Source organism: Dufourea novaeangliae, unplaced genomic scaffold, assembly GCF_001272555.1.
Source record: "Dufourea novaeangliae isolate 0120121106 unplaced genomic scaffold, ASM127255v1 scaffold187, whole genome shotgun sequence".
NCBI lineage: Eukaryota > Metazoa > Arthropoda > Insecta > Hymenoptera > Halictidae > Dufourea > Dufourea novaeangliae.
In genome coordinates, this window is record NW_015374075.1 from 1,520,015 (window position 1) to 1,546,670 (window position 26,656).

General features: G+C 45.9%; 1 protein-coding gene across 1 annotated transcript in view; it reads left to right on the forward strand.

Annotated features, from left to right (window-relative positions):
* Nucleotides 1-3,411: 3,411 nt before the first annotated feature.
* The window catches only part of LOC107190557 (dopamine receptor 2-like), a 30,044-nt gene continuing 6,799 nt past the window's right edge, over nucleotides 3,412-26,656 (forward strand). The window contains 2 exon segments of the mRNA XM_015579374.1: nucleotides 3,412-3,440; nucleotides 3,442-4,572. Of these exon segments, the coding sequence (XP_015434860.1) occupies nucleotides 3,412-3,440; nucleotides 3,442-4,572 (1,160 nt within the window).

Below are 26,656 nucleotides of genomic sequence, written 5' to 3' on the forward strand. Positions count from 1 at the left end.
CTGTACAACGGCCGATCGATCACGGTTATCCTCTAAATCTATAAAAACGATAAAAGATCGCGTCTGTCAGAGAAACGTTCGACCCAGTCTACCCTGTAATTTCGGCCGTTAACCAGGATTTTCTCCTTGGTGTTTTTCTTATTCCTGTCTTGGACCATCGAATCTTGAGTAGTATTGAGAATTCGTTTTTCTACGAACATGATCTGGACATGGCTGTCTCGTGGGCGTCGAAATCGACGGTACTTTGACGAAATCCGATAGTGCAATCGAACTAGCAGAAATATTCGCAATGTAATACGTTCGTGGAAATAACGGAAACAATATGTACCAACCTGGATCTTGTATATTGTTCATCCGCGAGTGGGTGTTGATATCCGAGTAAAGCTTTCGGTTGACTAGGCAATCGATGACTGGAAGGATACGAGAGACACGTAGTCACAAGATCAACGGGTGTTTCCTCTTCTGCAAAGACACAAATAATATTATTAATCCCTGAATCTTCAAATAGTTAATAGTTTTTTGATAGATGGACTCGTAGAGGTCAATTTTGGGTTTTTAAATGAAAGTACATATTGTTTTATGTACCGTCCAGTACAGGTTTTTAAAATGCACGCAATGGCCTATTTATGAAAGTACGTAAAAAAACGTGTCTTTCCATTTAAAAAAACGAAGTGAATTTTCATTCACAAAACAATTAGTCTAGATTGCTCGAATCAACGAATTATTAAGTTTTTTTCATACTTTTCGAGATTAAATTTCTTGTCAAGGACCTCTTATAATGCAAATGAGTTAATGACAACGACATATTAAATAAAAGTTCACCTCAGATTATTCCGGAAGATACATTCGACAGCAAATAATACAAGCGGTTCAAGAGGGATGATATTTCGATGACAGATCGCTCGAAAGTGACTTAAGCCGAGCTAATAAAGTTCCCGTTTTCGATTGTCGAGGCGTCGTCGATCCGAAATCCTCGAATATCTCGCAGCGGCCGACGGCAAAGTTTCACCAGGCCACTTTAATCGCCGTTTAATTAGTTGGCCCCGTGCAACGTTCGGAATTTCGTGCCCTTCCCCCGCCATTAATTTAAATTCTCCCGTGAATCCCCGAAGAATACAGAACCTAAGCGGCTGAGCGACCGAAGGCGGACTTCCGTTGCTCCTAACGTTTGACTCCCGTCTGACAAGTGGAGAAAGCATCATATTCTGTTACTGGTTTGCCTGCCCGCGACGGTCAGACAAACAAAGTCAGAAACAGACTACGAACTGTGTTCTGCCGCCTGGCTGTCCAAAGTTTTGATCGGGCCCCAAGCACGAAGTATACGGGCAAGCCCCGCCAAAGGTTGCACGGTATTTCGGTCGATTTGATATCCTAATCAGAGTAGGCGTCGTGCGGTACGGGAACTTCCGAAGCGAATGCTCTCGCAGGAATCCGTTCCTGTGCACCTCAAACACGCGTCAGAAATGCCAGCAAGTTCGACCGCGAACCAAATTCGAATGGTAACCGCGACGCGAGATTACCAACCACCCCCCTTGAAAAGCTCAGTAGATCTCGTGGACGACCAAAGTTTCCCCAGACATGGTCCCATTCCCCCTGGTAAAGATGAGAGAACCTGTTCGACAGAACGGTACGTATGCAGATTATTCCGTGAACGGAACTTTTGACAGGACCAACGTATCCAGAATTTCTGGAACCATTGCAGAGCCCGCCAGAAGCTTAACGTCTGCTCGCCTATTCGGACAGGACGTGGTTGTTATGAAAATTTCGACCATGGACTTTCAAAGAGGCGTACACAATCGGGGTCCAGCTACAAAAATCAGCTTCACGACACGGTCACGCGAGGTGACAGGAAGGAGGGGGTGGTGGACGCTATTGGAAGTCAGGAATAAAACGAGGTTTTCCTTGTATAAAAGAGCCGTTCGATATACAGGTTGACGGTGGTTCGGAGGTGGTGCAAGGTTCAGTCGGTCCTGACACGTGTTACGATGACGCAAGAGCGACGCCGAACGGCCACGATGACGTCGAAGGGGTGTGAACGGGACAAAATCCAAGCGACACACACACACACACAAACGGTGTACCCAGAAGAGGGGATGGGGGGTTACCCAAGCTACATCCCAGCCTCGATCAGGAGGATCGAAACCCCTTTGATCAAGTAGCGGTAAACATTCTCCCAGGTCACGGATGAAAGCCCGGCACCCCTGTTTTCCAAGCGTCGGTCTGGCCACGAAAATCAGAGAGCCCTCTCTCTCTCTCTGTTCGCCCACCTTTTTACTCAACCCCTCCTGCGTCGTCGCCTCTTTATCACACTTTTCCAACCGAGAGCTTAAATATAGCCGGATAGGTAACGGTGTATTGTAAATTGACGAAAGAAAAAAAAGAACAGAAAATTGCTAAATCGTTTGCATCGACGCGGCCCTCGCGTTCGGGCGAGCGCTGCTCTGCGAAATGATTGACAATTACATGGGGGGGGGGGGGGACAGGATGAAGGAAAAATTGTGCACAGGAAATGACTGGAGATATTCAATTAGGGTAGAAAGAATAATGACGGAATTGTAACAAAATTAAAATATGATACGAATTAAATGTTAAACAAATTCAATGCGTCCAAATGAAAAGAATTGGAATAAATAATTTAAGGTTTGCATACCTGCTTCGCGTAGTCCACAGGCTATTTTGATCCATTGATTAAAACCAGTAAAAAGGTAACAATTCTCCCTGAATTCTCGTGTCCCGCGAGTTCTGCCAGTCCCCAGACTCGACAGAAAAATGGGAACTGATAAATCACCGCGTATCGACGCGTTTTACGAGGGTCGTTCCCTCTATTAAAGTCTCGCGTCGTATAACCCGTGGGGGCAAAGGGCGCGCACGGTCCGCGACGCGATCGCAATAAAACCTTGCAGTTTTCCCTGTGACAGACACACAGGCATAGTCATAGTGTGGGACACATAACTTTATATCTCCACCTTGTATCCCGTCTGTGTACAACATACAAGCTCCCTTTCACGTGTCCCTCTCTTCTTCTGTTTCAGATTCCCCGTGAGACGCCCGCAGGTCGTTAAAACCGCGCAAGTCGAGCAGAAAGTTCGTCCGACATCGCTTCGAAATTTCGACGCCTGCCTCGGGGCACGGTCCTTTCGTGGGAGCCTTCGAAAACGACAGAAAAATCACCGGAACAGCTTGAAAAATTCTAGCGAAGGAAACGTCTCCGCGTAGGAGACAACCGGATGTCGTGAAGAAGCTATATCGGTGCAATTCGACGTGTCGATCGTTCGACAGAGGAAAATGAGAGGGCACAGGGGAATCAGGAGAAGAAAACGTGGCGTCGACGTATCGACGACCTGATGCGAGCTGGCTGTGCAGTGAGAACGCGGATCAGGGGTTGTCGCGGGGATCACGTTGGAACGAAAGATGAACGAAAGCGCGGTCTATCTGCTCGGATCGGACCTTCTACACGGCCAGCTATCCACCTCAGAACACCAGCTACGACGAGCTCTGGCATTTGGCTACCGATCGGGCTGGTCTGGCTATAATTCTGTTCCTCTTCTCAGTGGCCACGGTATTTGGTAACATGCTGGTGATCCTGGCAGTGGTACGCGAAAGGTATCTTCACACAGCGACGAATTACTTCATCACATCACTGGCGTTCGCCGATTGTCTAGTGGGTTTAGTCGTGATGCCGTTCAGCGCGATCTACGAGGTGCTGGAGAACCGTTGGCTGTTCACGCACGATTGGTGCGACGTGTGGCGTTCATTGGACGTCTTGTTCTCCACTGCGTCGATCCTGAACCTCTGCGTGATCAGTCTGGATCGTTACTGGGCGGTCACAGATCCGTTCACCTATCCACGAAAAATGACCAGGAGACGAGCAGCGATTCTGATCGCGATCGTGTGGATCTGCTCGAGCGCGATCTCCTTCCCAGCGATCGCCTGGTGGCGAGCAGTAAGAACAGAGGAGGTTCCCGAGGACAAGTGTCCGTTTACAGAGCATCTCGGCTACCTGATATTCTCCTCGACGATCAGCTTCTACGTACCATTGTTCGTGATGGTGTTCACGTATTACAAGATCTACAGGGCGGCCGTGATCCAAACGAGGAGCCTGAAACTCGGCACGAAGCAAGTTATAATGGCCTCCGGCGAGCTCGAGCTCACGCTAAGGATGCACCGCGGCGGTGGGACGAACACGGACGCCAGACACCTGTTCCGTACCGCGTCGAGCACACCGGAGGATCTACAGGATCTCGAGGAACCGTTGACCGCGATGCACAATAATTGTCTGACCAGGCTGCCCTCGACCAGGATCAATAAGCAGCATCTGGGAAAGAATTTCTCCTTGTCCCGTAAACTGGCCAAGTTCGCCAAGGAGAAAAAGGCGGCGAAAACTTTGGGGATCGTGATGGGCGTTTTCATCGTTTGCTGGTTACCGTTCTTCGTGGTGAATCTATGGTCTGGCTTCTGCTCACAGTGTATATGGCAGGAGGAGATCGTATTCGCGGCTGTCACGTGGCTAGGCTGGATCAACAGCGGGATGAATCCGGTGATATACGCTTGTTGGAGCAGAGATTTCCGAAGGTGAGTCCAACAACCGCCACTCGAGTCATAGATCATGGTCGTTCCATTTGTATCTGCCCCGGGGAAAACTTCCCGGGGAAATTGCATTCTCGAATGACAGCTTCCTCGTTCGGGAGCCTCGAGGAACACGCCTCGAAGCTTCTGCTGTGGCTCGGCTGTCAATGGGACTGTGTTAAGTTGGTATTGTAGATCAGGTCTCTTAGAAAATTAGACAGGGTTCGCCCGTTAGTTAACGATGGAAACTCCGATGACGCGGATCGCGCGGTCACGTTCCGATGTAATTGTTCCCTTAACAGCCTGATAAATGCGAATGACATACACTAAACGGTAACAATAACTGGGCAAACGGAACACTCGCTTGCGCTAGGTACTGGATCAGTTTGACAGAGAGGTGGCCCGTGGAAAACATACTGGGTTTGGATGATAGCAGAACGAAAGGGGAAATTGGTCGACCGTAACGTATGAGGTGCAGGAAACACGAAACTGGCTGTTATGGTTGCTGGCCTCGAGCGTGTCCAGTGTTAACGGTCTTGCGAGTGGAACTGACCCGAATGAGCTCGTTCGTATTTTGTCCCGACGGTGGATAGCAAACTACTACGATATTATGGACCATATGTCGTTGTCAAAACTATGTATTTAGAAAAATATAGGAATACAGTGTTCCGTTGATTATTGTCAAGAACTCGGGTCCGCATTGCGACAAGCATCGAACAGCAAAAATTCATTAGACCCTCGTAAATTTGATTTTTGCCCGAAGCCTTGGTAACAAAGTATATAAATACCTGCCAGTGGTGGGAATGACGCGCTAACAAAAATCGTGTAGACTCAGTGATCGACGGAATACTGTAGTTTGTAGTCGATAGACTAACCAAAACGGACAATTAATGGTCTGATGTCCCTGAAAACTATGCAATCAGGAAATACAATGCCACTTGGCGAACACGCGAGGACAAACCGCCGCCCCAGGATCGTCGATAGTAATTATCGTGAACGGAGTACACTCAGTGGTCCCTCCCAAGGGTCCGATTAAACCGCTGTCAGGTGTAACAGAGCGATCTTACGGTAGCTTGCTTCCACATCGAGGTTCAATTTCCCGAAACACACAGTCACGAGGGTAGAAAGTTCCGTGACAACGATTAAACCCTTTCAGGAAATGGTACGAGGAACAGTATCCGGTCTAGTTAACCAAGAGATCGAGGTTTATACAAATATGCTCTCCGACACATTCGGAACCCTTTCGTTATATTTCAACGGTTTCTGGTCCGAAGCGATAGATCACAAAGGACGATGTTCCTGGCGATAGGTAGCTGCGTTTCGGGAATGGATGCACCGAATAATTGGCACGCGAAGTTACAGGAGAAACTCGGGGGAAGGTATGCAAATAACCGCGATTTAATTACGCGCGTAGGTACAGGGGGAGCAAGGTGGTACGCGAAGGCCTTTAAATTGGGCTAGGAGGAACGAATCGGGAAAGGAAAGGATCCCATGGTTATTCTAACGAACCGTTGTCCCTTTAATTAAATCCCGCTTACGGGGGTTCCACGGGACCGTTCAATATTTCTTCCGTGGCTGGTCGACGACGCAGGAGAGAGGAGAAACGTATCCCCCTGTTGGAGGATCGATCCGTGGCTCCAGGAACGGTTTCATCAATCTCAGCGGTCTTCGGTTCCAGCGAGAGGAAACGAGACACCCCCTCGAGCGGATTTTTCAAAAAGTCGTTCTACGCTCCGAAAGGGAGCAACCAATGCAGCCTTGGTACCGACAAGACCCGGGACCACGGGGTGTGTAATACGCTCGGTGAAAAATGACGACTACGCTCAGCGATAAATAACAACGATGTATACCTGTATATATGCCGTCGAGGGGGAGGAAAAATAGAGGAGCGTAAGTGAAATGGAGGAACGAGGAGGTAGCACGAGGAAAACGGGGTGCAAGGAAAGGGGTTTACGGTGAAGAGTGGCGTTGGTGGAACATTAACTCGATGGACCGTATAGGGTGTATTTGTCTCAATCTCGGGACGCCTTCGTCTCTCTTTCGGGGCAACTTTCGCGAGAAGCCAGTTTCCCGAGCAGACAGAGATCTGTTCTTGGCGAAGCGACTCGCCTCGATGTTGACTCACGTTTTGCAAGTGTAACAGTCCGAGAGGAAAGGCTTTCGGTGTTTCTACGTGAAATACGAGTCGCCTGAACGTAAGTGTCTACGGAACTTTTCGGTGGTCTTCGATCTTATTTTGTCTGCGTCGAATCATCCATTATCGCATGGATACTTGGAGTTTTTTTTTTTACTGTCCTTTCTATAATATTAGAGCGATGTGTCCTCTCGGAGGAACCAGCGGCCAGATGTTCCGGGGAAATAATTATCGCGTCGGTTAAACGGTCCGCCGGAATCGTGTTTTTGCGAGGGAACAAGCGCCATTCGGCGCGTCCCATCGCCGCAAATATCTATTCGGTGTGTAGGCAGTAAATGGAATTTACGTCGTAGAGGGGGTGGCGTACAACGGCGAGGGAAACTGAATAGACGGAGCAGGGGAACGGCGGCGATCGAAGAGGCGCTGGCGATAAAAAACAAAGAATATATCCGATAAGATGCGCGGAAAAGTTTATACGGGGTAGGAGGGACCCCCGAGATGAAGTTTATGGATCAGCCGTGGCCTGGATGTTACGGCTGGCTTCGAAAGACTACGCGGGATTAGTTTTACGTGGGAATATCAATTCGTTCGTAAAAATGAAAGGGATCCCGTGTAATTGTCTGGTAGCCCCTTGACCCCAACGTTTCGTTATTATTTATTAAAGGGATTCCTGTACCGTTTACTTTGCAACCATATATGTATATAAATATATGATTCTGTGCAAACATACAGAGAAACAGCATTAAAGTAATCGATTAATTAGTTCCGTCGCGTGAGCTGGAATAGTAGCCCCTGGAGCCTTGGACAATCTGACTGTTCGATTAATATATTGGGATGCAAGTGCACTTCTGTTCATAAGTTATTGGACCCTTATAACTATACTCCGGAAGTTTATGCACATTCACGATTTCAGATACGAATGTTTGAAATTAGAAATTGGACTGAACCTTGAATTATAAATAATATTGAACTTTATTAAAATCTTTCGTTTGTTGTATTTTCCAAGTTAAGGATTGCTATAAATACATAAGCATCCGCAGTCTACTTTAACACTAAACGTAGAATAATGAAGTGTTACAGTAAAAATGTGACATAAATCATGAAACAAATAGATTCTTATCGATTCGCCACATTGTGGAGAAAGTGTGAATTACATTCAGTGCTAAAGAATCGAATGTTATAGTAACAAATTTCGAGCAATCTTCTAGTCTAGAAGGGAGTCATTCCAGGACTGCGAACTTCCATACGCAAATAGTTGTCACCGTGCAAATTAATCGCGGTACAAAGGTCTGAAAGGCTTCCACGTCGAAAGTGTCTCGTTAAGAGGAAGGAACCGCTATAACACACTCGAAAACGAATCGAGCAGGTGTTCCCGATACGCGTGGGCGGTGATTAACGAGAGAAGTTGACGGGCAATTAGGTAAAGGGGGTCGGAATCGTTGTCTAACGAACGACCATGGGAATAAAGCAATTTGAGAAGTATCGTCGCGCGTTAAACCGCGAGAATTATATTTCCATCGGCCCGTCAGGGGAAGTAAAGTCTCTCGTAAACTACGACACGAAACGGGGGGGGGGGGGTCCCGTAAACGTTTCAGCATTTAATTTCCGAATGCAATTTCGCGTGGAGGCTGCGCTGATCCGAACCGAGGAGAAATAATCGGGATTCAGACTGTAATCCCCCGAAATCCTCTAAACTTCCGAGCTAACGGTCGACGACTGGAGCAGGTAAACATTTTTCCTGTTCCTAATTTTACCGGAGTTTCGGGCGTGTGTCAAGGAAACCTGACCCGAAACGATTGTATCGCGTGGAGAGAGCATTAAACTACTCCAGCCCAGGGAAAAAGGGCGAACGGAAGGTGTCGAGTGTATATACAGAAACGAGGATTAAGGGTCAGGGAAGATCCCAAATCGGTAGTTTCGAAACCGCCCATCCGTTTAACGCCGTTTCCCTGATCCTCGATAGCTGCGAAACCAATACGGTTTCCGGGCGAAACTATCGCAGCCGAATACTACTTATCTACGATGAGACGGCCAATAGGGCAACCGTCCCTTAAATTACGATCGTCAATACCCAGCGTGCTTTCCCAGGAATTTACGTGCACGCGGCTGTTACCGCCGCAAACGGAAATGGAACTAGATACCGATACGTTCGAACTGACCAGCTTCTACCGATGAACAAGTTAACTACCACGTGCCTAATGAATATTATAAAAATTCTACCAAGAAAAAGGATCTACCGTTACGAACACTGTTCCTGATTAGTCTAGTATACATATAGATACCATTATTAGATATGTAGATACCACTGATTATATAAGTTTATTATGACAAAAGTATTTTTCCAAAAAAAGTTACTAAATTATCAACTATTTTGAAATTTATACGTAAAATTTGACAGCTCAGAATGAGATACGAATATATGATTTAGGTAATCAGAAATTGCTCCTCTTCGATTTGCTTGCATTAAACGTTAACCATTTGCACTAGACTGTCCCCTCTGAAGGGACAAAATATATGGAAAATTAGAAATTCCGAGTGCAAAGGTTTAAATTATAATTTAATTATCACTATTTTTGCACGTTTGTTAATACCAAATTAAAGATAAAACATACTTTCACTCGATTGAGAAGAATTCTTCTGAATTCGGTTAATTTTTCTACTTGTACGTTAACAAAACCGCAATAGTTACTCGTGAGTGATCAGAAACTGGCTCCGTGACAATATTTTCTAGCGAGAAAAACCGGGAACGATCCGATTTCTAGAGTTCTCCAACGTTTTCCACGCGAAACTTTCCGCTCGATGTCGCAGTGCAACACCTATAATTGCGACTGGCGGGTATAATAAATTCAAGACTCACCCCGGTCACGCGAAGAACGCCGCATTAAGTCAAGGCTTTCGAACAGAAACTAAGACGCCGCTAATTTCCCCCTTCCCAACGATGGGATCCTCCTTGGTGGTCGGAGTACCAGGTGGGAACGTGTCGAATCACCGAGGGAAACTAAACGACAACGCCACCGATGATAAACGAGCACCGTGGATCCGTCGAAACACGACTTCAGACGACGTATGTATGTATACAGGGGTTGAAGGGCCCCCAGGCTCCATCGCGGATAAAAACGCTCGTACGATCCAAGCTCTGAGCGCGTATCTCGGAACAAAAGAACGGAATAACGAACAGTGAATTACGTTCTCTGGGTTGTTTAAGGATGACCGACTCGCGCGTCGGACTTCTCTTTTACGAGAATCATTTTTGTCAGCGGAAATTTTGTGTCCACCGTCTCTGTTTTAATGAAAAGTGTCCCTCGGACTGTGAACCATATTTCTTCTCTCAGGACAAGTCTGTAGGACACCTCCGCGTTGGACACTTCAAAGGAGAAGAAAAGTTCAAAGGGAAGACCAGAGCGTTGGAGAAACAACTACCAGGACAGAAAGCCCCTCGAGCCTTGGACCATATAAGGGTTCCTTCAAACCATTCTGTTCGTTGCCCTCGATCAGCGATTTTTCGTGAATCCTGCTACTGTTTCGAGAAAAAGATACATGCTCCGAGCACTTGCCAGTCGTTAATATTTTCCCGGATTACTTCGAGAAGCATATTCGTGAAACTCTCCTCTACAGCGACGGCAATAACGGTCCGTCCCGTTTACGTCCCCTCGTACCTGAAGGATGGTATGCTTCTTAGGCCGTTAATATGTAACGGGGGTGATTTTTACGAGGAGAAACTCCGTTCCGTTTACGAGTCCACGAAACGATCTTAAGTAGCTGGTCATCACACCAGAGTACGTGGAGCAAGGAGGCTCCGGTTATTTTACGGTTTTATCGGACGCGCTCTGTATCAACGATAAACAAAGCAATAACACGCTGGGGAAAGAGGAACGTTTGTGTTCACGCACAAATAGTTGTCTTGTACTTGCGTTAATATGTAGCTTGAAAAAAAAACACACTCGTGCCACGTGAAACTGAGAAGGCAATATAAATTTTTTTAACCTTTGATGCATTTCTGTATAAATAATACTAAGAGAAATTATTTTCTGGGAGTCGATCCATATTTTTTGAAGAAAATTGTTTTATACAAAACAATGGTTTTCAGGATTGTTAGTTAGGCAGTAATTGTAAAGAAAAAATTAAAGGGAACTACTTCGGACTATTTGGAAGGACATGAAGTACGAATGAAAACGATAGTTTATAATAAACAAAAGAAATCGGAAATTTGCAAATAGGACCACTACAGGAACATCCTCTACAATATTCAATAAGTTTCAGCTCGATTGGTCCATTCGTTCCAGAGTAATCCATGGCGAATTGTATACCTCCTTCTTTTCGGAATCGGTCGAAAATGAAAAGAATCCTTTTGATTCTACAGAACAGGAGGCCACTGCTAAATGCTACCATGATTCTAGAATTCTAGAATTCTACTTGGAACACAAATCGTATGTAAAATTAATTCCAAGAGCGTCATTTTTCACGTAGGACCCGAGCAATTTACACGAATTTACAACGGTTCGCCACGCTCCCCGAAACATCGGCGCACGAGACGCCAGTCGCATTAATTCGTCGCAGTAATTAAGCGAAACGCGTTTAAGCGTCGTTGCGGAACACGAGCACCCGATGGATCCGTCTCGATTAACTAATATCCACCGGTTTATTCGCTGCTTCATTGCGATAACTCGATTTCCATCCGCCAGGACGAGAGAGGTGGATCAAAGGTATACGAGACATAATAGAGAGTGTCGTTGGATTCCAAAGGGAGGACAGAGCCGTGGACCCGTTGCGTCGTACAAGGAACTTGTTAAACTTTTAATAACCCCTTTATCCGGTGCACAAAAGTGCCGCGGTAAAAAGTATTGCCCGTGGAAAATCTGGGACTTTTCCCCCCCTTCCTCAGGTAAGAAGAACCAGCGGCTCCCTCTGTCGACAAAGGAGAATAAAACTTGCAGGGGAGTCTTTTCAACGATACTCCTTCGACGGACGAATATCAAAGCTCTCTTGAGATGGTGGCGGAGCTTCGAGTCTTTGGGACTTTGCGAAACTGTGGACTCTGGAATGTTCCCCTGGATAGCTTTGACAGTTGACTTCGAGAGAACATTAGCCCCACTAATTTTTTCCCTTCTCCAATATCCTCCACGGTGGATCGCTGAACCATTCGATTAATTGACAATCTGGTGTCTGATGGATCGATTACTTCGGAAAAGTTCGCGTCGATTTGGAGCACGTTGATACCAGAGGTAGATAAATTATTTCCAAAGTTCCGGCTATAAATACAAGCTGCCTCGAGAGACATTTAGGGGGTGAGTTTGGGGAGTTGCCCAAGGTGTTCTTATTGGTTATGTGGATGAACATTGCTCGAAATGGTGCGTGAAAGTGTATCGTGATATTCACATCCGAGGATTCGCAGGGTCGTCGGGGTCGCGTTTAATTTTATTCCGAGCGGTTTATCCCGATTAAATCGCGCGGCGAGGCTGCATAATCACGGGCATTTGTAACAGGGTGAAGTCGGTACAGCGCGATATATACCCTATTAGCTCTTTAAAGGAAGCTAACTCCTGGCTGGCTTGCTCGTTAGCTCCTTCACCCGAAGAAGGATCCAATTAACGGGTGGAGGGGGGAAGGAGGGCACGTTCTCCAACGAGCCGTCGTTTCCCATCGAAGATCGCGTCTCGAATAATTAATAAATCTTCCGTTAATATTACCCGAGGCTGCGCTGCACGCGATACCCACGGAGTCAATTTACCAAGGGACGATCCGACGATAGACAAAAGGAGGAACGGTTATATCGATTCCGTTGCGTTTAACGTATCAAAGGTCCCATTTCTTCCCTCCGTCCACCCACCCTCACGTTTCACCGGCGTATTTCTCCGCGTAGGGTCGTGTACCAGCGTTCCTACCGCATTCAACCCCGTCTGAATGGGCATCCGAAGAAGAATTTTAATTCGCGGCGACGAATGTCGGAGGGGCGACTGGCGGACGCGACACGAGGGCATAATTTTGCGTAGCGAGCAGGGACAAAACCGGGGCTGAAAGAAAAAGAAATAGTCGCGGGATTCTGGATCGAGTTTGAACGGGGAGGGGAATGAGAGTTTCCTCGTTCTGTGGGTACCCTTGTCTCTCGTAGATACGAAGATAAGCGATGTCTGTCTGCGTACGTAGAGACGTATAAACGGTGGTTTTTTCTTTTTTTTGTTCTTTCTTTCCACGGTATAGAATCGGAGAATCCGGGAATCCAGGGTTACGAACGAATAGGGACCGAGGCTCTTTAGCAAATTACTTTTGTTCGTTCTCGCGAGATGATGCTCCACAGGAGAATTCGAAGAGCTCCTGGGGCCCCTTCACGGCTCTCTTCCGGTGGCTTCTTTTCTCGTTTCGTCGTGGAGACTGGTTCCTTGGGAACCTAAGAAAAATTCGCTTGGCTTAAAGACCGCCGCGCGGTTTAACGGTGGATTTCAGGACGGGGCGATTTTTCTCCCTGTCACCAGCTAACGTTTGGAATGATCGCGTATCTCTGGATACTGGTGCATCCACCCCAGCGGTGTCAGAAGGTACCAGAGAGGTCACGAAGAGTTCTACGGAAATGACACGGTACCTATTCAGTCGATAATAATTATTTAAATTTAGATATTCGATGGTTCTTCCTGGGCAGATTTATACGACGTCATGTCCTACTTTGAATTCCTTTGAAAATCTCTGTCAATATGAACTACCAAACAAGTCGAAATGACTGGTCAGTACCTACACTTCTGTAACAATGATTAAAATGTTATAACAATACATTTTAGATACGAAAGTGAAGAAACCAGGTAATTTGTAATTTATATATTTTCAAAAATTTGTCATTTATATATCGATCGATCGAAATAGATATGCGTTTATCGTCGGTAGTACTAATGTTAATCGCAAAATTTCGCAGTGGTACCACTAGGGAATCGCAAGAATCACAGTTAACGTCGAACAGAGATCTGGGTCTCGCGATCTATCGACGACACGCGTCTGATGGATCGCATGCCTTTCGTTACCAATACGCCACGTACTCTCATACATAATGCACCCGCCGATCGAACGGAGATTTCAATGAGCCGGCCATTAGGCCGCACGAAACATTCAGCCGATTCGTATACAGTGTTTTCAACCTTGATATCCTTTTCATGTGGATTTCAATGGGTCTCAGTTTATCTTCCGTCAAAAGGCTGGCATGAAAGTCAGCTGCAGAACGGGACAGATCGAACTATCGAGTTCGAAGTGAATTAAAAGTCTCATTAAATTGTTCACTAGAGCCTGCTTTAAACAATCGTGACCAATCATCGGTCTTCAGACAGATACAGTCCGAATTGTATATCAGATATATGAATTGTAGTCTCTCGATTTGGGCCGCGAGATTGCTATTCGCACAAACATCGCCCGTGGGCACTTTATATCAATACAACTAGTATGTACAATACCTGTGTATTCACAATAGCTGGTGTGAGTAATTCCTACAGCTCCAACGTAGGACTGGACGACGGTCGTCCACTTGGACGACGGGCGAGTTGGTTAACCGCAATACACACACGGCAGGTGCAAGCACCTTACCCCACGATATGGGGCTATTACACTGCCTGGCATAACTATAAAGTCACCCTAAAATCTTCAATCCTTATGCATTGTCGTTAAAATAAAAACGAACCACTTTTTTCCAGGGAACATAATCGTACCTTTTCTGGAGAAACATTATTTCTCAACACAATTTTAGACATGGCATACTTGGTTGATTTTGTTGCAACCACAATACAGTGACTCGCACATTTATTCACAGACTTCTGAAACAACAATTAGGTGTCCAAACTTTTATGTAACTTCTATTCGTGATAAATTTATTTCAATTTTCAAATAAAATTGACATTTTGGTAAATAACCTGATCGAATAAAAGTTACAGCCTTTCGTGAACAATCTTGTGAGTCACTGTACATCAAAATTGAAATTTTTAGGGTAGTTTTATAGTTATACCACGCAGTGTACTGCGACCACGATGGTCCAACCTGGCTAGCCAGGATAGACGAAATCGACTATCGTTCTCATTCGGTGGTACGTCGAGGACAGTCGAGACCTCTAGCTCAGCCAACCCACAGTACCATTTAAGAAACGCTTTTCCATTCGTATGAGCCACTTTCAGTTGAGTTATCTCGCAATTCTTGGCGCCAGGTAGACCAGCTTCGAGTACCCCCAGGTTCGCCAACTAGCTCGATGCAGTCCCTGAGGGAAATCGGAGCGTACAAAAGGGAACGGGCGGTTAATATGGGGTCCGGGAATGGTAGGGTAGAAACCCTTGCCGGTTCTTCGCGGTGTACTGCGAATATAATATTCGAATATCCGTCTCACGTTCCTCCCGCGAATCAGCCGGATGATCGTTGCCTGGCCTCCAGCTTCAATCAACCCTCGAGAGAGCTCGTAGGGAACGACCTTCAGGGCCATCGTTTCGCGAGCCTCGGTTTTCGCACGAGCACACGCCTGGCGGGAGAACCGTGATGGAAGAGAAATGGGAAAGGGTATACAGGAGCCAGACCAAGTGTAAAGTTTTCCCCGGAAAGTTGGAATAGCCCGATGGGGGTGAGCAAGAACTAGAGGGAACAGAGATCATTCTCGTGGAAGACGCATCCCAAAAGCCTTCGACCCGATCGCAATATGGTATGCACTTGCGATTTCACATCGGAAATATGTACACTACCCGCCAAAAGTAACCAAGTCTGATAATTAAGGTAACAGAAAGATTTTTTTCTACAAGGATTTGATAAAGGTAATGTGCTAGAACAGATTGAAAATTATTTGTGTACGTACTAATTCCGTAACTTCTATTATATCGTAACAATATAATAACGATAAAGCTAACATCTAATACATTTTCCGTCTTATTCTTGTCGTAATAAAGTCTTTAAGAAATGGAAGAAATTCCGATCTTCACACCTGCCCTTTACAAATCACCTGGAAAAATGTTATTTTGCAAAAAGTTCCGCTGTCTAATAATGACTGACTGTTCCATCGATCGTGAACTCTGGTCCCATAATTTTGACCGGTTGTGTATACGTACCATCAGTCCCACTGTGCTCCGCTGCACTTTTAATTGAATGATCGAAGAGAGTCATCTCGAGCGATTGAACGTTTCAGGGATTCCGGGATAATGGATCGAAACGAACGATCTATGTAACAGTACGAGTGTATATGCAGATCCTACAGGGTATTGTTTAACCTGCACGGAATCGATACACCGGAATAGGCGTTAAATCGCGAGGCCCATTGGCCATTCGTTACAGAGGCTGCTCTCCGCGCGAGCGGAGCGGATCAACGATACACCTATGCGGCGACATTCCCGTTAAATCCCGCGTGTAATTCCTGCGCGCAGACACTAATGGATTCGAAGTAGCTGTTTGCCCTAATTATCGACGACCGCCGGTTACACACACCCCCGCGATCCCTGAACCATTCTACTCGACTGGAAACCCCGAGTATTCACGATTTCTCTATTGATCAACGGATGCACTCCAGTCACCTGTGCAGTGTTCGTTGCGATTTGTATATCGTAGACGTATAATATGTAGACCCCCCGTGGTTTCAATGTCTCCTGTAGTCAGACGGTGTCAAAAATTAGAAAGAGACAGTTGTTGTATGATCACCAATCTTTTTCTAACGAATGAATGTCAGAAGATGACTGAATAAATAGTGGTCCAGACCATACTATTTTTTTTATTTTTTAATAATTCCAGCCTCAAGGCCAAGGAATGGACTTGGTTTACAATTTCTATTACATTGCCCTCGCGCATCTTTCCATTCTTCAAATATATGCCACTCCTTACCCTACTCATCCTCTTCAATATTATTTTATTATATCTTTTTTTATTTAATCTACTACTTTCTCTTCCTTCCTTGCACATGATCCATTAACAGTAATATGTCTAATATTTAACTGTTTGGTATCCAAATGCGCTGTCCAGTTATTACGCGTCTATGATCGTACAGCCAATGATTGATAATGAACTACTCCGAACCACCCCTATATTCACGGACCACGGAATCGTCAAGGAGCCAGGCCACTCGATCCGGAAGCACGAGCTGTAAGGAAATATCCGGACATTTATTTAAGCGATAAATGAGCTGGCCAAGGACCACGGGCCATTTCACCGGGTCAGACTCTCTCTATCGGTCCTAAGGAGGTCTCGAACGAAATTCCCAGTTCCCTTTTAAAGCAGCGCGAGGCTTTTCATACAGCCTCCCTGGGTGTAACTACTTTCCAGCCGCGGATCGATTCGTTATTAATAACCGTTCGCCCAATGGTCAGACCACCGTGGGCTGGCCTCAGTTTTCGACCTCGAGAGATCCTCCTGTGTACCCTGGCGCAACCGAGGTGGTCCGAGGAGGGAGAAAGGCCCCGAGACTATCGATTTTGCATTTACCCGCGCGAGGCAAACAACCGTGAAGCGTGTTATAGTCGCACGTGCGGACTGCCACCACGTACGACTGACCGATGTCGTTGCTGCTGTTCCCCAGTCCGTTGTTCCTCTCTCTATGTTCCATCAACTCCGTGACGTGCTCCGTTTCCCGACACGCGATTCGCCATTTTACGTGATCCACGTGGCACTACGCTGATCGCGTAACTCGATCTCCACGACGATTACTACTGTTTCGTAGCGCAGCTGGCATATTTCGGTATCTTATATGAGTTTACAGAAGCAGAATAGTCGATGGGTGAGGGGTAGAAGATTTCTTTTTCTACTAGAATATAAACTCTTGACATAGACGTCTTCAGCTTTAACACTAGACCACTATCGTAAAAATTCGTCGATTTTGTGGTTTTCAGAAATCTTCAGAATCACGTATTTTCAGTCGTAATTATCCACGAATCATTAGTAATAACGTACGTCATAGTTTCGTAATCTGCGGTTAATAATTTGCTGTTCATTACCCTTAATCGCTCGATCTCGAGGCGTTTCCCATCGTTTCAGGCAGCACCACAAGCTGGCACCTGGCTTCACCAGCCGACTTAATCCTTACAACCTGCCTGAAGACAGTTTAATGCCCTAGGAATTTTGTTGCTCGTGCGTTCCTCCGTAAACTTCGGTGGACGTTTCCTCCCTCCGCGGAAGCGTAAGAGTAGACGTGCCAGAGATAGAACCGTGAGAAACGGTCACCGTGCAGGAGTTAAAGGTTGCGCCCGCACAAAGGTGGCATTACTGGGCAACTGGGTATTAATTCTGCAGAAGTTCGCGAAGCCACCGAAATCCTTGGCAACGGACGTCCAGAGATCTGTTATCCGGCGAATTTTTCATTCTGCCTCGCCACCTCCGAATCCCACCACGCTTCCCAAAGGCGAGATGAAAATGTATCCTTCACGATGAATAATTCACTCGTGACGCGCTACAGTCGGCCGGACCTCGACGCCGGGAATTTGGAAAATTAAAACGTCGCGCGAACCCGAGAGATCACTGTCCAGATATGAAAAGTTAACACCAGAGCTCGTGTTTACACGCGAGCTGCCAGCTTGGTTGTAAACATCGCTCCAGTTAACAATCTGATTCAACGGTGGGATTTAGGTCTTGAAGGATCGAAGCTCTGTTTCACGGTGAAGTCTGTGCAGGGTAAATGTCCCTAATATTAGTAAATGTCCCAATTACTGGCACTTTATTTATTTTACCTGATAAAAACGTAACGTATAAAGAATTCTGTACGGAAAATTTGATTATTAAATTGGGAGTCTGATTTACATGAAAATAAAGAAATACTTGTAGGTACTGGGTATTTAAGAATTAATGTTGGGAAATGAAAATGCAATTTTACCGTCACATAAGTAGGAAGTCATAGCGAAATCATACTAAAGAAACAGCCGTAATTTGACTATTCTGTCTATTGTATAAAATGAATTATTAAAGTATAGTAAATCGTCGATGAGTGTTCAAGTGTCAAGCGCCCAGTTGTGAGGATAACGTCTGAACACTCAGTGCCGAGGAGCCTTCGACCACTCATGGATGATTTACTGTATTCTAAAATAATTCTACTGGATTTTTCATGACAGTCCAAGACACTGGTAGTTACAGAAGGTGTAGCTGGAATACCCCACGACAATACCCGACCTTCTGCGGTTAGTTTCCATATCCAGACACAATCCATCTTTACGAATTGTTTTATCGACAGCAGACGATGCACGGCGCGGTTACGAACCACCGAAAGGAGCAACTTCGATAACTCAGTTCCCTGAAGCGTCCCGAATAACAGCGAGGGAACTGTCGTGAATTATACACAGCTACGAAAAGTTTACGCGTTACATGGAATTCTAAACGAAGCTCTTCGATGTTAATGTACAATGGAACGAATAGACAAACGTAACCCGACGCGATCCGTTCACAATTTTACTCGAACCGCAGCACCGAGTACTCGTCGCTTTTAAACCGACGGAACTCGATATTTAGTGGAATACCATTTGCGCAACGTGGTAACGCGATCCCGTTGACGGCGGCCGGCTCGCAATTTCGTGTATGGAATTTAACGTATTCCAGCGCGTGCTTCGGCTCTTCTAAATTAAGCGAATTCACGACGTACGATCCACCCGCAACAAACACTCTCGTCGTTCCCCCGCCGCTCGACGAATTCAATTACGATCGATCTCGCGACAAACCGATACGTTCGGAATTTTCGATACCGCGGGTGTAAGATTTCATTCAAGAACAATATTGCATTGCGGTGTGTGTTTGGATACGCGGTTGCGTCGGGTAGCTTGTGGCGGGAACGCATTGCCGATGTTATCCTTCTATTAGCAAACGATATATCGCGATTCTGTGTCTGTGAGGAGCTACACAGAACGTTCGTTGATTTTCGGAACTCGTGGAACTGTCCCTCTTTGTTCATTGATTCGAAAAAGATCGACTGCAGGAGGGAGACCGAGTTTCCACCGAGTACAGTGAATCCTCGATGAGTGTCTAAAGACTCCTCAGCACTGAACATTAAATATTTCATAAACTAATGGCCACATGCAACTGAAACAAATATTATTGGCTTCAGAATTCCGAGTTCTATCCAAGATACCTCTCCTTGTCAGTGAGGAGCCTTCGAACACTCATTAATTAACTTAAATTATCTCGAAGGTTCCCGGCTTGTCAAACAGACCAGGCCAGAAAAAGGGGTTTCGATCCGGCTGGGCCGCGATTTTCCAACGGACTGGGAAAAGAATAGCTCCGCGTGACTTTTGAATTACGGCCGAAAGTCGTGCGTTAAAGTAAATTACGATCCGCTCGGTGCGGCGTTGCAAGTGACCCGAGAGAAAAGGCGAAGAATGAGAAAAAGGCAGGGGGCTACGGAGAGCTGCAGAGAAATGGGGGTTTGGTGCAGAGATCGGGTTCTCTGTTAACGATCCCCCAACCCCCCTCTGTTATCGCGCGAAAAAGCCGAATTTGCATTCGCTCAGACCGTCTCCTCTCCGACACCTTTCGCCCTCCCGGGGCTATCTCGAAGAAATTCTTCTGGGTCAAAGAATCCTCCGGCCGTCCCACGGCTCGGCCACGATGATAAAGGAGCGAAGCTATACGCGACCCACATCTTTTGTCCACGATCATCCTGTTAGACGTCCAAAGTCAAATCTAAAATGTTGCTGGTAAATGCTCCCATGAACGATACGATCTGACAAGTCCTACGACAAATTGTACAGGGGAGGACGACTGATTTTTCGACGTGTATTGTGTACAAATCGTTGTAACTGTCATTCAGGCCGTCGAAGCAACCCTCATCTATCCCTCGTGTCAATTTGACACATTTTTCCCTTAAGAAATGATGCCATTCATGTGTAGGTAAATTTAGCTGAAACTCTATGACATTATTACGGAGAAATTGCAAATTTAACTATTTATCCACCGTGTCAATTTAACACCGAGGGACAAATTAATTTCGGAAAACGAGGGACAGGTGAGGGTTAACGCGAGTTTTTCGTCAGGGAATACGTGCACAAGTGTACAGACACCTTAATCCCAATATTCGAACGTCCTCTGTCCGACAAGTTTCGATATGTAGTCGTTGACGACGTCCGGAACCGAGGGGAACCATAAAAAGAAAATGTCGAATCTACTAGCCTAGAGGGTCGGAATACCCGAACGATACGAGACGTTTGAAAGTTTAATCAAAAAGCTATGGATGGAGGATCGGTGGATACACGGGTGACCTACGCGTCGATCCTCATTGGTTTCGCAGTCGTTCAACCCGAAGTCGACTCTCCCGACGGTGTTCCGTGATTGGTCAAGCGGAAAACTGGAACGCGCTATAGGGACACGGTCAGAGAGCGTTCGCCAAGGTCTCGACTCGACGTCGAGACGTCGGGCGCCGCCGGGACGTCTGCAGATCTGCTCTGGCCGCAAGGGATGAAACAGAGAGGGGGCTGCTGGGGGATACTATCGTTCGGAGGTCCGCTATAAATCCCACCGAACCCAACCGCACACCACCACCCACACCCCAAACGATTCACGTTCGCCGCGTCTTCTTTTGTGCCTCCGCAATTCGCGTAACAACGTTTTGTTCCACGTTCCATTGCCACGTGTTGCGGTGACCTGACGTCACAGGCGTTGACGTCGTCGTCGACGACGCAGTGGCTGCAACTGTGCGATGTCTGCCGTAGTGATGGGTGATACAGTGAAATATTGATATTTTTCAATCCAAATATCGATGTCCAATGCGACGATATAACCCATAAATATCGAAATTTCGATACAAATGCTGCGTTTGCCGTAACGTCACAGGTCGTAAGGAAAACGTTCCAATCGCAGGATTCCCATAAAGTTTGCGATTGGTCGGTTTCTTGTCTCACACTGTTAGAATCTGTCCTAGTAGATATCTGTTTTCTATGTCATAAATCGTTGAAAATATATACGTTTGGTTAATAGATGCTGTTTTACGCAAACATTTCGCAACGGTATTTAGATAATTTAGCTTCTTTGCAATAAACGTGTCAACCATATTTGGGTGAAGTGACAGACTTCCTTCTTACTCGACATGTTTTTCAGTCCATTGTCTGAAAAGTCACGAATATTACACACGAATTTTACTGGTTAGATTTTACTAGCTATTCGGGGTGAATTGAATCAGACACAAAGATCGTTATTCTATGGACAATTCATGACCGTCGGTGAGACGTATATAAAACTGCTGTTAAACGAATAACATCGATTCGATGGACGTAATTTGAAAACGATGGAAATCAAAAGGTATCGAAGCGATTCGATTCCACAGTCTCGTTACCGCCCACGCGTCTTCCTTCGTCTCCACCGATTAACCATTTAACATCGTTCGTTTCAACGAGATAACAGGCACAGAGTGCATTTCCGGTTGCGTATCGGGCCGTGGTGATCTTTTTAACACGGACCAACAACCACGTGAAAATTGGACGGCGTAGGGCGATTTCGTGCGAGGGGACGAAATTCATTGTGTCGACGTTGTTCGACTGCCCCATCGATTTCCGGTTTTGGTATGTCGCGGGCAACGGTGTGCCCGATTGCCCCCCCCCCCGAAATGCATTCGGCGCACGTTTCGCTGTCATTAGAACGTAAACTCCGATAGCTCATTTGCGAGGCGTCGGCCCAATCAGCGGAGAATCTTCCGTTTGTGTTCGTTTCGTCCTCCCCCTGTCTGTCCCCAATCGACAGTCGGAAATCACGATAACTTCCGGTTTCGTTCACCGTCCTCGCCTTCTTGTTCCATTACATCCTCGATCCTTGAAATTCTCCAAGCCAGCCCTCTATCTGGTACGTCGTGAAGTCCGTGCACGTCGGTCGATTGTAAAAGAAAACGTAAAAAGGACAACAAGACATCCTGAGGGGGTTAATTAACACGGTGACGGTAACCGAAGCGAGCTCGAGCTATTCCACCCCTCTCCCTCTAGCGACCCTGTTTTTGGGGGAACGAATTTGGTACATGGACCGTCCTCGCCCCCGTCCCACGCTGACGGTGGTGCTTGGTGGAAGCGTCCTTGGCTGATTAGTCGAGGTTAAGGTCAACGGGATACTTAAACCGGGTCATAGAGAAGCAACGACGCGATGAACGAGAAGGGTACACGGTGGATACAGCAGGGAAACAGAGCGGATCTGTTCGAGAGGGAAAAGGAGAGAAAGTGCAGGGAGCGGTAGCATTAATCAGGATTTCGTGAGATGCAGGGAGGGCCAACGGGGAAACTTCCTCAAAGATCCCGTATTCCGGGACCCCTGTGATCTACGAAACAGGAGACACACGGACCGAGCCGCTTGATAAATTCTCAGTTATCTTAATCTACCCCGCTGTACGTCGTGCCCGACTTCTATTACATAGTTTTGCAGGAACAAAAAGGAGATCTAAACGTGACACAACGATACAAGATGAACGGGACAAGACGAATTATATTCCGTGATAATTTATTGGGTCATTAAGAATGGAACTTGAGAAATAGAACGTAACATCCTTACCAATTCGAGAAAAATTAGCCGATTTGGTAGCACTGAATATCGATGCCGATTCACACGTCTTTTGAGATGGAATGACCGTTTCCGTTTAACTTTCTGGGAGGCAAAAACCTCCTGGACACCGTGTTATCGGCATGTAACTAATCGACCAAGCTGGAAATAGGTCACTTTCTTCGGAAGACGGCCTTATTGCCGTTTCGACCGCAAGAAAAAAAAAAAGAGTTAGCTTTTTCTACTAATGGATATTGTTCGAAGCTTGTACGTGCTATCAACGCGTTCATTGGTTACTATTAGAGCCTCGTATATGTGAGTTGGTACACCTTTCACGGGAGAGCTAGTATAAAGCGAAAAAATCTACTATCTCTCTAACCCGTTCCAAAACGATGTTGACTCCTCCCGATAACGAGATATATTCTCTCCACGATATAACTTCCTCCGAGTCGTCTCCCCTGGTCGAAATTTATTCCAGCAGGAGGGGGGAACTTTTACGCCGCAAAAGGAGAGACGGGAAGAATTTTTCTCCATAATTACGCGATCACGCAGGAGAGCGAGAGCCCGGAACGAATTTGCCGTTTTTCAGCAGGGGAAATTTGAAATGCAGAGTGAAATCTGCAACGGGATAGGTACGTGGGTAACGCGCGCGCGCGACACGGACCACGCTTTTAAGGATAGACGGGAAGCTCGAACGACGAATATTCCCGTACAATTAACATCAGAATGATAAACTCGCGTTCAGAGCACCGAATAATCTTTCGTTCTGCATCTTAAACGTGCCGTAATAACGGTAGAATTAATGAATCGCGTCTACGTAAATGTCACTTATAAACGGTCCTCCCATTTACAGTGACTCGCACGTTCGTTCGCATACTTCTGGAACAACAATTAGGTGGCAAAACATTTATGCAATTCCTATACCGTATCATTACTTTTTATCATCCTTTCGTGATAATTTCTTTCAATTTAGAAATAAAATTGACATTATGGTAAATAATTTGGTCGAATAGAAGTAGAAGTGAGTTCTAATTGTTTGAAATAAATTCAAGACTAAACGATTAAAACGCACGACTGCAATAATTGCAGACCAATATCGTCGATCGATCGAAAAAAGAGAGCAAGGAAGGGGCATGAATAATACGACATATTCGAGTGATTTTTAAATATTTTCCCCTGGAGAGCAGACAAAGTTCTCGACGATGTTCTGGTGTATACCACGGCGACTTATAAGAGGATTTGAAAGGATCTTTTAAACAGTGCAATCTTGAGCTGCAACCGAGCCCCCCGGAGAAGAGTTAATTAGTAAAGTTCCAGGTTGAATTCCATTAAGAGGCTCCGGTTTTGCATATCGACTGGGAATGATGATGGCCTCTCGAAAGACGTCCACGATTTTATTCGAACGACCCCACCGATAGCTCTCGTTCGTGACGCTCACGGGATCACGAGAGAAGCTGCTCCAGCTAACTAAAATGTACGAAATAAAAATATTTTTTCAAAACATGTGGATCGACTTCGAAATGCGTTAAAAAGTAGAAAATAATTTCTGTTTTTATTATTTATACAGAAATACATATCAAATATGTATATTGATATACAAAAAAATTTGCAGCGTCTCCGAAAAAGTTGCAATATATTTAATTTAATATTAAGAGAAAATAATAAAAATAGAAATTATTTTCTACGTTTAGGGCATTTCCAAGTCGGTCCACATATTCAGAAAACATTTTTTTGCGTAACTTCGGAAGTCTCGTCCTCGAATCGATGACGACACGCGATAACCCGTTGCAAACACGACAACACTCGTCGGTAAACTAACCAAAATCCACGGCCGTTCTTCAACGGCTACGTCACGACGAATCTCCAGACGATATCCGTCTCTGATCCCTTCGATACACACAAACGTCTGCCCTTTTCAACTTTTTTTTCACACCTGTCTTTTCCACGCAAGTTCAAGGAGACTAATCGTCGCCAGAACCAGCAAATATGCCTCCGAAGGCCACAGTCCAGAAATATCCCTTGTTTGTGCACGCAAGAAACGCGCAGACGTCGCTAGATCGTTCCAATAAAGGGAAGGGGGTGTTGGAAAAGGGGATGGTAGCAGTCCAAGTGGAATCTGGCAACAGGGATGTAAAGTTATCGAGTCGTGTAATCCAAATTCGCGTTAACAAGATTCCCTCGAAATGGACGAACTTTCATGGACGTTCCACGATTCCGTAATGACGATTGTGTATCACGAATGATTCGAGGCACACTATTGTCCCCTGGCGCGATGAGAATAATTCCTGTTCATTATATCGCGTCGTGAACGAGGCGTGTACCGAGCAGCGATTTTCTCTGGAGCCTTTAAATTATAACAGCCCATCTAGATAATAAATTGTTCCTCGGTTCCAACAATGCAGCCCCCGTTTCATTATACGACGACTTAGTCGATGGACAATAGCCGTACACACCGCCCTAAATGGCACTAGGAAAATCGTATTAATAATGGGATCGTCGATAAACTGGGCTTGAAAATTCGCGTGTACACGTCCCGAACGTTAAAGAATGTATTCCAAAACGAACAGACGAACCTGTGTGTGTTTTTACGAGGAGACGTAATAAGTTCGGTAAACCGCGATAACACGGTAAAACGCGTATCGAAACGAAGTTCCGTTGGTGTTTTCCCACCGTTCGGCCGGGAAAACAGTTTCCCACCGTGACACGACGACGGTTATATTCACCGATCGCCTCGCATGAATATGTAAATCGTTCGTCGCCGTTCGAACGGTAGACAGGCCAACGGAAAGACGAAACGAACAGAATGTTCGGTCGTGAATTCGTCGATCGGAGAAACGCCATGTTGAATCATTGAAAACGTGGGTCCAGGAACGGAATAGAAAGAACAACAGGGAGACGATGGTGTTTCCCGAACGAGCTAATAAGGTTTGTTAAGCCCAACGAAATTACGACGACGCGAAAACGCCAGAGGGAGGGTTGAAGGAGTCGTCGAGAGCTCGGTATTCTGGAACTTCCAAACGCTAATGTACCCGATATTAGCAAATATTCACGTTGCTGATGGGAGGCCCGTCAATTAGGGAAAATTGCGCTTCAATTTTGTATAAGCCAATTTTTACATGGTACGCTTGCTGTCTGCTCTTGAACTCGCGTGTTTCGAGTGCTTGCTATCCAAACTCCGTCCGGAATGAGAGAGCGAAATTGAAACAGCGAGGGAAGCATTTACCCTCTGCAGATAATGCTTTTATTCTCGGAGACACGAATGTAGAGACAAAATGTCTCGATAGGCCTCTGTCTTCGAACTGAAAGCTCACTTCGCCTAGTTTCAGGAGTAAAGCGGATTTCGTTCGTTGCGGATAGATCCTCGAGATTCGTTCGGGGAATGGCATCGTAGCTACACGCGAGAACCGAATTTATGGGACGAATAAAAAAGAGCGAAGGGAGAATAAACTGGGGTCGGCTGATCAGACGAAAAGGTGGACACCTTTTAGACACCTATTTGTCCCATTTAACCCCTTCGGAACGGTCTGATTGCTCGATTAA